The sequence below is a fragment of the Ambystoma mexicanum genome, chromosome 1p (assembly GCF_040938575.1).
Source record: "Ambystoma mexicanum isolate Mex_15411 chromosome 1p, UKY_AmexF1_1, whole genome shotgun sequence".
NCBI classification, from domain to species: domain Eukaryota; kingdom Metazoa; phylum Chordata; class Amphibia; order Caudata; family Ambystomatidae; genus Ambystoma; species Ambystoma mexicanum.
The window spans coordinates 702,209,081-702,221,914 of NC_090921.1; the positions used below are offsets into that span (position 1 = coordinate 702,209,081).

The 12,834-nt window shown below is 45.9% G+C and overlaps 1 protein-coding gene across 2 annotated transcripts in view; it reads left to right on the forward strand.

Annotated features, from left to right (window-relative positions):
- The window catches only part of ASH1L (ASH1 like histone lysine methyltransferase), a 2,936,548-nt gene that overhangs the window by 315,952 nt on the left and 2,607,762 nt on the right, over nucleotides 1–12,834 (forward strand). For both annotated transcript variants that reach the window (XM_069650029.1, XM_069650033.1), the window contains exon 3: nucleotides 121–4,183. In XM_069650029.1, coding sequence (XP_069506130.1) covers nucleotides 121–4,183 — 4,063 coding nt within the window. The remainder of the gene's footprint in view (nucleotides 1–120; nucleotides 4,184–12,834) is intronic.

Below are 12,834 nucleotides of genomic sequence, written 5' to 3' on the forward strand. Positions count from 1 at the left end.
TTTTAGATTAAACATTGCCATGAATGAAAAGTATTTGATATTTACTTTTTATAATTGATTTGACACTAAAAAAACAATGTTCTAATCTTTTCCTAAAGTATTTTGTTGGTTTTGTTTCAGGATACTTCAAAGGCGCACAAGAAATCTAGAGATGTTCTGCCTGTCGCTTCTCAAGCTGAGGAAATGCCGCCTCTTCGTACAACTGAAAAGAATGTTCCCGTGCCGAATAAACTTTCCTCTTCTCAGTCAGATGTAAAAGAAAATTCTAAATATTCCCTGATCACTGTCCTTGGTACATCTCTTCCTGATTCAAAGGACAGTGCTCTATTGAGTGCAGCCCCAAGCATGACAGAAAAACTTGCCCAGCTGATTGCTATCTGTCCTCCTTCAAAGTCTTCCAAAAATAAACCCAAAAAGCAAACTAACGCCTCTGTAGGTCATGGTGTTGCCAAGGACTTAAGTTGTCAAAAGAATGACTCTGTGAATGTCCCACCTGAGATTGCCAAGCCGCCTCCTAGCAAAGTGCTCAGCAACTGTATTGTTAAAAATCTGGAATGTGCAAACCTTTTGCAGACCATCTCAAGCAATAATAGATCATGCGAGAAGAATAATGGGCAGGTGACTAAAGACAATTCCTCCAGTACAGACGCTGTTAGTAAGGAAGCTGCCGCCCTACAATCTGATCTGTATAGTCCAGGTACGTCCAAGCAGCTAGATACTTTGCTGCCTGCTGAGAAAGGATCTTCAGAAATGTCTAAACAAGATAAGCAATCCGCAGTTCATTGCACTACAAAGAATATCGGTTCGGGAGGAGCATCGGGGGAGACCACAACAAAATCCCCTTCCGCTGCTGTGGGCGAGGGCAACCTCCCATCACCTTTGCCTGCAGCATCTACAGTTACCTTAAACCGAAATCCCCATTCAAAGTCACTGCACTTGTCTTCAAACTCATCCTATTTAAGTAGTGCTGTACGAGAGCTCTTAGAAAGTGGTGCTGCTAAGACCATAAAGAACCAACTTTTCCCAGATACCTCTCGTCTTAACCCAGAGCATCGATCATTAAATAACAGTTTAAGCAAGAAGAACACTGTGGGTGATAGTAATGGTATGAACGATTTGAAAGTGTCACGATTGGTTCCATGCAGGACTTACTCATCAGTTGGGTCATATGCCGCTAGTAAGCAACCAGTTCTAGTAACTCCACTGAGCAGCCGTTCAACATCAAATCCATCTGTTGTCAGCTTTGCCAGTTTACTCCGTAGCAAACAGTTCTTTAAGGTAGGTACAGTGAACACAGCAAAGAAGCAATTTCAAGTGTCTAATCACTTGCTCACTGCTCCACAGTCAAGGCCCTTAAAGAAACGAAAAGGGAGGAAGCCAAGATGGAATAAAGTGTTCACCAAAAGTGCTGGGACACTTTCAAATGAAATGGAATCCGAAAGGTCTGAAGTCTTTAAAACTGGCTCGTGCAGTAAAATATCCAACAGTGACGCTGGGCTGAAAAAGTCTACGAACAACTTGGTTCGATCCTCTCAAAAAGAACATGGAGATATAACTCCAGAACTGCCAAAGTTGAGCAATTCCATTCCTGAACAGTCGCCACAGATTCATGACTTGGATAAGCAAACACACAAAAACTATGGTGCACAAAAGCCGCTCCCTAGGTTCTGTAATTCAAGTACGTTTTTATCCACTCACAAGCCCAAAAGAGGGAGACCAAGGGGCAAGGAGATGCCACACTTAGAAGGGCCCCCTAGGAGCACTCAGAAATTGCCTACATCCAGGGTCACATCCATGCAGTCAAAAGAAGAGCAAGAGCCTCCTGTGCTACAGCCAGAGATCGAGATCCATTTTCTTAAGAAAACTGCATCTGTGCAAGCATTTCCCAAAAAGCGGGGCAGGCCCAGAAGGGACATTCTATCACCTATGAAAATGCAGCCACCTGTTCTTTCAGTAGCGCCCTTTGTCTCCACAGACCATTTAAACAAGTTGGAGTCTAAACGTGAGGGCCACCCAAATGGGGATTTCTCAGAGACAGGAGATTTCTCTAGGGAGGAGTCTCGGAGGTCCCCTGTGTGCAGCATGACTGATCAGTGCTCTGAATCTGAGAGACCATTGGCTAAAAGGAGCAGTGGGCAATTCATGAAAAACATTGTCCGCAAAATTAACAAAATGAAAACTTTAAAGCGAAAAAAACTCTTGAATCAAATCTTGTGCCCGGCAGTAGAACAAAGCAAAGGGAAAGTGCAGAGGAGTATGCACGGCACAGTTTCCTCTCTTGCTGCTACATTTGGTTCAAAGCTAGGGCAGCAGATAAATGTCAGCAAGAAAGGAACCATTTATATAGGAAAAAGGAGAGGAAGGAAACCTAAGGCTATTTTAGATTGTATTCTAACAGGCAGCTCTGCCAATATGACAAGTTTGGAGAATTCTGAGCAGTCACCCGTAGGGCACATATTACCACCTCTTCTATCCTCTACTGTAAATGAGGTTTTTCCTTCTCCAATCTGTTCCCAGTCATCGGTGGCAAGTGGCGGTCAGAGCCCAGCAAGCAGTGATGCAGGATTTGTCGAGCCCAGCTCGGTACCATTTTTACACCTGCACTCCAGGCAGGGAAGTGTATTTCAGACCCTTGCTATGAGAAAGGATTCCAAGGGAAGGAGGAGATTATCTCCACCCACTTTATTACCAAACTCTCCTTCTCACTTGAGTGAACTAACATCCCTAAAGGAGGCTACCCCTTCACCCATCAGTGAGTCTCACAGTGACGAGACCATTCCAAGTGACAGCGGAATAGGAACTGACAACAACAGCACATCTGACCGGGCAGAGAAGTTCTGTGGGCAGAAAAAGAGAAGACATTCTTTTGAACATGTTTCCCTCCTGCCTCCAGAATCTTCTACTGTCCTCAGTAGCCTTAAGGAGAAATACAAACACAAATGTAAACGCAGAGCTTACGATTACCTTAGCTATGACAAAATGAAGAGACAAAAGCGGAAAAGGAAAAAGAAGTTTCCACAACTTCGAAACGGGCAGGACCCAGATTTCCTTGCTGAGGTGGAGGAACTCATAAGCCGGCTGAGTGAAATCCGAATAACCCACAGAAGTCACCATTATATCCCTAGGGACCTGTTACCCACTATTTTCAGGATAAATTTCAACAGTTTCTATCCTCATTCCTCCTTCCCCTTAGACCCCTTGCACTACATTAGAAAGCCTGACTTAAAGAAGAAGAGAGGAAGACCACCTAAAATGAGGGAAACCATGGCAGAAATGCCATTTATGCATAGCCTTGGCTTTCCCCTATCCAGTACTGGCTTCTATCCATCATATGGCATGCCTTATTCCCCATCTCCCCTTGCAGCTGGTCCGATTGGTTTAGGGTATTATGGAAGATACCCAACTTCTCTTTATCCTCCACCTCCATCTGCATCTTTTACCACTCCACTGCCGCCTCCTTCATACATGCACACTGGGCATTTGCTTCTAAATCCTGCCAATTACCACAAGAAGAAGCACAAGCTGCTCCGCCAGGAGGCTTTCCTCACAACTAGTAGGACTCCACTCCTCTCTGTGAGCACCTATCCCAGTGTTCCACCCGAGATGGCCTATGGCTGGATGGTGGAGCACAAGCACCGCCACCGCCACAAACACAGAGAGCACCGTTCTGAGCAGCCCCAAAGTTCCATGGATGCCTTGTCATCCAACGGCTCTTCAAGGACGGTTTTTGAGTCACTAAAGCGTTACAGGTTGGGAAAAGAGGGTGTTTGTGACCGATATAAACATAAAGAAAAACACAGATGCCACATGCCTTGTCCTCACCAGTCACCCACAAAAGGTTTGTTGAACCGAGATGAACAGTGGACCAGGAGAGATCCCTCTGAGTCAAGTTCAGTGGCTTTGGGATTGCAGACACCGTTACAGATTGACTGTTCAGATTCCTCCCCTGGCATGTCTTTGGGAGGTTTTACCCCGAGTTCTGAGCCGACCAGCAGCGATGAACACACAAATCTTTTCACCAGTGCAATAGGCAGCTGCAGGGCCACCAACCCGTCAAGTAGTAGTGGACGTAGAAAACTAAGTGATAGTCCTGGACTCTTCACAGCACAAGACAATTCAGTCAGCCGAACGCCAAGAAAAGAACCAGTGCCTTCCAATGAGAGGTTACCACAGATCCCATCAGGTATGAAAGATGTTTAAACCATTTTAGCTTCTAAGAGTTTGTTAATAAATATATGCATTCTAACAGAAATTTCAGTTTTTTGATTTGTGGTTATTTGCAGTTATTGATGTTGTTGTATAGTTGAGTATGACTTGATATTGAGTTCAGTATTGCCGATTAAGACGTTCTGATGCTCATGTAATTAATCTTGTAGAGCACTCATTTCTACCATCTTATTTGTAGAAATAAACCTCTGCCCTTCTTCAAGAGTTCCACACATCCCTCACCACCCCACCAAACATTGGTCTCTCATAGGGCAGACCAATGATTGAGAAACAGCAGTGACCATAGTCAACATTGATGGAATAGCAGCCAAAGTCAAATTGAGGTACATTACGAAGAAGGCTAGCCCCTTTGGGATTGCTTCAAGTGGTAAATTATATTTTAAGTCCCTGTTTTGAGGGGTGCCATTGTTAGGCAGAAACCTGTGCAGTTCCCTTAGGGACCACTGCAAAAGGATTAGGACTACAGGTGTTGGCAGTAAACCCAATTGGTAGCAGTCTGTACCACCCAGGTTTACCTGGTAGCTGTGGCTGAGCAGCCAGACTTCCCTCAAGAAGAGTTAGACAGTATATAGAGTATACAAAATAGGTACAGAGATACAGTAGCGAAAGCAAACACTGACCAGAGCTTGGGTATAAAAGTATATAATTATTTATTTAAAAACACACTTGTAAAATACACTAACACTAATATGGCAAGCAAGTTCAAACACAGTCGCTATCAATATATATATATATACACATCCCTGATTACTTATTGAACAAGTGTTAGTTAAAACACCACTTATTTTCAGACAGAGGTGAGCGCTTAACCTAAGATGGCACTCCAATAAGTTAGTTAAAAAAAAAAGGGAGGGAAAAGGCAGAATTGGGAGAGTACACCATACCAACACTTTAACAAGAACCACAGCAAGTCAGAAAGGCAGTGTCTACTGCTAGAGCAAGAATGTTCATAGGCCAGGCCCACTCTTGGAGAGAGCAAGGCCCAATGTGTCCAAGATCAGTTGAATGATACTTTAAAACGTCTTTGCAGATAGTTCAAAAAGGGTTGGATCAGTTCAGAATCGTTAGTTAGCAGGTCCCAAGTCACCCCAGGATAGAGAGTCAAGGATTTACGGGACACCTTGAGCTGTCTGTTGCAAGGGAGACCAGGCGGGACACAGTACCTGAAATGGTGAGAAAGCTCCAGCGGAGGCAGTTGTTCCTGGCAGTGGATGCAAGTCGGTGCTTTGTCCAGGGGAAGAGGAGATCTCGACGTGGAGGAAAGCTGGAGGTTGTTGCACTGCCAGGGAAAAAACCAGCCACAGAGTTTCCCGGTTAAAAGGTACTACCCTTTTATTCGCAGTAGTGGTGAAGCGTGGCTATCCGGCCGCCGGGGTGCTTGGCATGGGCGATTCGACCACGAGACGATCCAGGAAGGCGAAAAGAGGGCGAACTGGTTATCCCCACCAGTTCAGAGGAAGAAGACTCTCCGGGATGAAGATCTTCTCTGTCCAGTGGTGTCGTCATTGCAGGTCAGCTCAGCGTCTCCCTTTTCGGATTCTTTGGTCCTGTGGCGACTTCTGAAGTTCCAGTCCCCAAAGCCCTGCTTTTATGCAGAAAACCCCCATTCATCAATCCGAGCTGTTACTCAAACATGCTAAGTGGTGAGCCGGGCGGCTCAACACTGGGCCAATCACACAAGAGTGCGACTTGAGTTGCTGAGTCAACTCAGTCCAGGGTGCCTAAACCCCCCTCCCACACATCCTGTAGACCCAGACAGAGTGGCACCACTTTTGGAGGCTTCTGTGCAGAAGCCTGCCAAAAAGTGGAACAAAGGGCTCGACTTGGGTTGGAGTTACAGAGACGAACACAAACGCCATTTTAAAACCGAGTCCTGGCAAAAAGACCCGACCGGGGAATAAATATTAAATAAATAACCCGGCGGTATCTTTAACATTGCACCAAAAAAGTGGTGCGTTTAAAATGTATGGCAAAATCCCATAGGAAATATTCCGGTGGAATATTTCGCGTGGTAACCACTGCCACCAGCCAGAAACTCCACGAGGGGGGACTGCACAGTGCCCCCTCGAAAAACAGACCCAGGGGCAATATAATTACCCCTACCAGTACTTCCGCAATATGATGCTTTGTACTGGTTCTGTTCACAATTTAAGACTAGTAAGGTCAATGGATGGTGACTTTACATGCCCTGGGAGACAGTAGTCAGTCCCAGGGTATGGAGTCTGTTTGGGGGTCACTATGACAACCCTGTGTTACTGCACTGAGGGTGCTGTGTAACACACTTCCCAAAAACACATGAAAACCTATGGAGTAAAAGACCCCATAGCCCATAAACACATTACAAAGTCAAAGGATATCTCAGATCTTGTCTAAGAGTGGGAGAAAGAGTCTCATTCTTAGCAGGAGAAAAAAATAAACCACAAAAATCCAGCAAAGCTGGTGGGGGACTCACTAGGTTTTGGGAAATTAGCCTTAACAGAGAATTTTCCCTAACAGCCATATATGTGGTGTGGGCCACTCTCCTAGGTGACTTGAGAAATGCTCTTCCAGAGTTTCCAGTCATTTAATAATTTATTAAAAACCTCACTATTTGAGTAGTTTACTGAGTAGATTAGCCAATGCCTTCACATTTCTACCTCCACAATGTGTACTACATAATTTATGATATATTTTATTTGTATTGTGCTCATAAGCAGGTGTTTCAGAGTGCAAAGTGTCTTCAGTCTGTGCCGTTGCTAGCATCGCACTTCCACCCAAACATTCCCAATTTAAGAGTATTTTCAAATTGAGTACACTAGCGATACAACGTACTATTTCTAATGGATTGTGTCCTCCCACGTGTTTCTCATCTTATCTTTGTTTCCAGCTTCAGCTGCTTCGGAAAAGTTTTCCTCTCAGCAGAGGGCGCTGTGTCGAGGCCGTCGACTTGATGTACCTCAAGGGCTTCCATCTCAGCTGACATTGAGATTTTTCTGTTTTTCTGTGAATGCGATTGCTTTGAGAATTATGGTGCGCTTAGTTTTCTACGAAAACAGCTTCAAGATGGCCTCGTCTTCGACTCGGACTACTCGAAGACTGGCGTTAAAATGTGTCTAGATTGCGGCACCAAACCATCACGGGCCCGCATAAAATATGCATCTGGTGCTGTCAGTGGGTGGGATTGTCCGCAAATCGTGTCCACTCCTTCGAAATTTGGGTCATCCCATGAGTTGAGAAATGTATCCCCTCATAAAAGGACCAAACAAAGTTCCCACTTGAGGGGTACTCACTACTCTTCATCAAATAAATTGGAGAAGGCATAGATCACCCTCTCCTTCTTTGTCTTCCTCTGAAGAAAGGAGCGTAGTCTGCCCGACTAAATCTTCCAAAGGTGAGTGGGAACTCTTTGGGAAGAAAATGTGCAAAATCTTCAAGGTCCTTGCCCCGTCCTCGAAACATAAGGAAAGTGGCCATGCAACGGTTGATGACCAGCATGATGCCAAGGCGAAACCCTGCACACCCTCAAGCCCGGGCTATTAAGCCTAAGACTAGATGGGAGTCTTCGAGTACTCAACGAGACTAGTAATCGTCAAAGGTCGAGTCGAGGGTCAAGTCACTCGAAGAACAAGACCCAGGTCAAGTCGCCGACACCATAGACGCCACAGCAGTCGACCCCATTGACGCTGATGGAAAAAACCATTGACGCAGACTGTATATTCTTCATTGGGAACATGTTTTTAAACCTCTTCCTAAAAAGATTTTTTTTCAATTCCTTAACCTCAATTCATGAGTTAAGATAATTTTTCATATAGTGCCTTTACACACTGTGAATCAAAGTGCTTCAAGGCAAGGGAGGGAACAAGGGAAAATGCAATGCAATCTTACAGGCCATGAACAGGATGTGAAATGAACTATCGTACTCGGCCTGATGACATTTCAGATGGTGCAGGAGTGGGGTGGGGAAGAGAGACAAGTAAGGAGAGGGGTGAAGGAGACAACCGAGGTTGCTATCATAGTAGGTCCAGGGGCAATTCTGATGGAGTAAGTGCATAGAAGAAAGTAAGGGGAGGAGATGGAGAAACGGAGAGGAGGAGAGAACAGAGTAAGCAGTCAAAAAGAGTGTAGGAGCAAGAGGCGAGGGCGAATACAATTGCAGAAGTCAGTCATAACACATAATGTTGCAAACCAGGATACAAGATGGAAATGGGAACAGCATACCCCCTTATATGGATGACCAACTCGTTGACTCGTGGGCAAAGGAAGTCTTTCCTACTAGCAGCATGGCTTTAAAGTCTGCTAACTCTACATATGCCCTTAAAAAGTTCACATTCACCCTGTGGGAATGCATAACAATGGCAGCTGATCACATCCTTGAAGGTGAAGAAAGAGATGGCTCCATGAACCTGATATGGGATGGCAAGGAGGCCATGTGTGAGTGAGAGGACAAGCTGGTCAAAGAGGGCAAAGAAGATTCCCCCGTGGTAGACTAGGGAGAGGTGCAAAGTCTGCCCAAGCAGCGGCGTCTTTACCATCAGCCGCTGCTTCAACCATCTCAAAACCACCTTGAGGTCTTGACTCACGACACCCCAATGGGAGGCAGACTGTCGCAGCATCTGAAAGAATGGCGAGGTAATACTTCAGATCCATGGGCACTGGAAACAGGAGCCCAGGGTTACTGCCTCCCCTTTATACAGACACCTTGGGATCATCCACCGGGAAGCCATTCGATAAATGTTCCAGATCCATTCCTGTTGCAGGAAATTTTGACCCTGCTAGAGAGAGGTTCTATAGAACCAGTACCTGTGATTGAGAGGAACAGATGATGGTATTCTCACTATGTCCTAATCCCCATTAAGGATGGTGGAATGAGACCTTTCTTGGACTTGAGATACTTGAGAACAAGTTCCTCAAGAAGGACAAGTTCAAGATGGTCACACTTTCTCATATCCTTCATGCCCTCCATCTCCAGAATTGGATGTTAATGTTGAACCTTGAGGATGCTTACTTTCATGTGCCAATCCATCAAGAGCACGGGAAGTACCTGAGGTTTGCTGTTGTCGGTTCTCATAATCCATTTTGAGTTCTGCTATTTGGGCCTCCGCCCCAAGGATTTTCACCAAGTTGATGGTGTGGTGTCAGGGAGTCTCAGGAGAGGGGGATTCACATCTACCCCTACCTGGACGATTGGCTGATCGGGGCACGTTCACCCGTACAAGCCCTGGAACATCTCTGCATAACCTGCCACTCCCTTCACACACTGGGCTTCTCCCTCAATTACAAGAAATCCCACATGATACAATTTCAAAGACTCCAGTTAATTGTATCAGTCCTGGACGCAACAATGGAAAAAGACTCGCCACCAGAGGTGAGGGCTCAACGCAGGGTCATGCCCTTATTAAAAAAGAAAACTAACCTATACCCCAACAACCCCACTAATTACAGGCCAATCACTACTGTCCCCTAAATCCTAAAGATCTTAAGACCGAGTGGCCTACTTACAAATCCAGAAGCACCCGGAAGAGAGCAAACTTCTGGGCCTTGGACAATCTGGCTTCAGACGAAGGCACGGAACAGAGACAGCCCTTCTGGACTTAAAAATTCAGATGAACGAAGAGAAGGACAAGGGGAATCTAGCCATTCTCCTACTGATAGACCTCTCGGCAGCCTTTGACCTTGGTGATCATCAGATAATCACGCAACGTCAGAATACTTCAGCTGCTTTCTCCAGCCAGGCGACCGCCTGGGTCTAATCCTTCCTAGCCAACCAAACCACCCTGGTCTTCTCCCCGGGGGCTTCAGCCCTTCCCATCCCCATCCTCTGTGGCGTCCCACAAGGTTTGTGCGTCTCGCTGACCTTATACAATATCTGCACAAAGCTATTGTTCGACCGCTTTTATAACCTGGGTGTCGCATACACAATCTATGCTGACGATACCCAGGTTCTCATCACCCTATCGGGTGCTATGAAGAGGGCTCCATACGGATCAACAACCTCTACCTTGGGTTCCAAGCCTGGATGGCAGAACACAGTTTATGCTGCAACAATGAGAAAACTGAGGCTCTTCTCGCCCGGCTCCCAACCACGGCTAAAGAAACTGGACCCTGTTACGATTCTATTAACATAGACGGTAACCTAATCACTGTGGCCAAAGAAATTAAAACCTTAGGGGTGTATTTAGATTCCACACTCGCTCAAAAAACAGGTAAATGCCACAGCCTCCTCTACAGTTTATACTAATAAGCTCTACTCCTGCAAAGCCTTCCTCTCACCCTCCAGGTGCATCACACTAGTCATAGCACTAGTGCTCTCAAAAATCGACTACTGCAACACTCTCTTTCTTGGCACCTCAGAGCTCAATTTGAACAAATTGCAGGTGCTACAGAACCAATGCCCTCAGAGCGGCTCAGAGTATCCCACGACACTCCCACATCTCCAGCTTTAGACGAGATGTCCATTGGCTTCCTATACGAGACCGAATTACCCTTCGATCTCTCGCCTTCGTCCACAAATGCCTCTCTAATGACGCCCCCAAATACTTGGCAGACAAGTTCAACAAACACACCTCAACCAAACCCACAACATTGTAGTCCCACTGCCTTTCCATACCCAAATTCTCCCTAAAAAAAAAAAAAAAGCAGGTGGCTCCATTTTTCCAGTCCTAACCGCCACACAGTGGAACGCTATACCGTTGAGCCTTAGAGCGGAACCTTCCTTCTGGACCTTCAGAGCAAAAACTAAGCCCTGGCTCGCTAACTAGAACTCTACAATTGTCTGACACACTAATCACTATACTTTGTTTTCCTGTTTTTGCCTCTCGACCACCATGTAACCTGGTCACTTGCACTTACTGTTACTATCTTGTATGTCTATTTTCTTCTGTAACCTGCTCCAAGTCTCCGGTGCCCAGTTAACTCAGGGTTCGGCGCGTGGTATAAATAAACGAAGCATTCTGGATATGGTAACCAAATTCCAGAATGCGCAGTCTCCGCCGTTTACTTTTTAAGGTTGCTCGGCCTCATAGCATCCTGCATATTTCTGGTGGCTGAGGCCCACCTGAGAATGAGATCCCTTCAATGGGCCCTCAGAAATCAATTGTCCCAATTTTCAGGCAGGATGTCAGACCTCCTTTAGGTTCCGAGCAGAGTCGCATAGGACCTTCTTTGGTGTACCTGCAAAGACAACTTTCTGAAAGGAGAACCTTTTTGGCAACCATGGACGAAGATGACAGTAGTGACGGATGCCACACTCACGGGGCGGGGAGTCCATGCCAATGATCTGACAATCAGCGGTAGTTGGTCTCCAGTGGAGTCCAAACTAAACATTAACCTACCTTTTGGAGCGGAGGGCAATCGAGACAAGCGCTGAAAGCTTTTCTACCCTCTGTAAGGTGAAAGAGTGTCCTGATAACGGCCAACTCAGTGGCCAAATACTACCTCAACAAGAGAGGAGGCGTATGGTCACTACCAGTGTGCAGAGAAGCAAATGCAGCTCTGGTTCTTCGCAATTCAAGAAGCAATCTCCCGATCATCACTTGACCTAGCCCGAGAGGAGAACAGAGCGGCTGACTCTCTGACCAGGCAGAGCATAGTCTCCCACAAGTGGGAACTAGGTCAGGAAGCCCTTCAAGAGATCTTCAACATTTGGGGACCCCCTCAAGTGGATCTGTTCACAACCAGTGTCAACCGGAAATGCGAACTGTTATGCTCCAGGGAATTTCCTCCAAGAGGAGCTCCAAGAGACATGTTCGTAGTGGACTGGGAATTTCCACTTCTGTATGCATTTCTTCCAGTCCCCGTCATTCCTCACGTGATCAGGTGGGGATCCTAATTGCCCTGTGTTGGGCCAGGAGGTCATGGTACCTGGACCTTCTGGACATGTCCATCTGCCCTCCAATACGTCTTCCAAAAAGAGAGGACCTTCTCTCGCGAGAAGAGGGTCTGGTTCTCCATCCAGAGGTCAAGACACTTGGCCTTCATACATGGTTTCTGAGTGTCTGAGATACAAGGATTGGGACCTCCCAGATGACGTAATGTAGATTTTGCTTTCGGCCAAAAGGCCAGCAACAAAATCCTTATTGCACTGCCGTTGGAATACGTTTTGCAGCTTGTGTAAGGAGAATGATGTGGACCCTTTTCAATGCGATACACCTACTGTGTAATCGTTTCTGCTGAATTTGGCAAATCTGGGGCTGCAGATTGGAACAATCAAGGGTTATCTAGCAGCACTTTTCCATATTCAAGCGCACCTCAGAGGAGGCATCCTACTTTAAAATGCCCATAACTCAAATTCTTAAAACTACTCACAAATGTGTTTCCTCCACCTTTCCAAATCCCAACTTGGGACTTTAATTTGGTTTTAAAGTTTTTGACGTGTGCTCCTGTTGAGCCACTCCATTCCCGTCAGCCCACAGGGTGTATGTGTTGCAGGCCTTATCCTGTAAACCTCAGTTTACCACCTTTTGCAAGGATAAGGTGGTCCTTCAGGTCAAACCCTTTATTTATTTATTCAGATTTATAGAGCGCACGTCAGCCCGGAGGCATCGTGGCGCTTGTTACAGACAATATCTTAGTTACATAGGATACAGTAATTACATAAAATACAGAATTTACAGTGGATATGTATACATT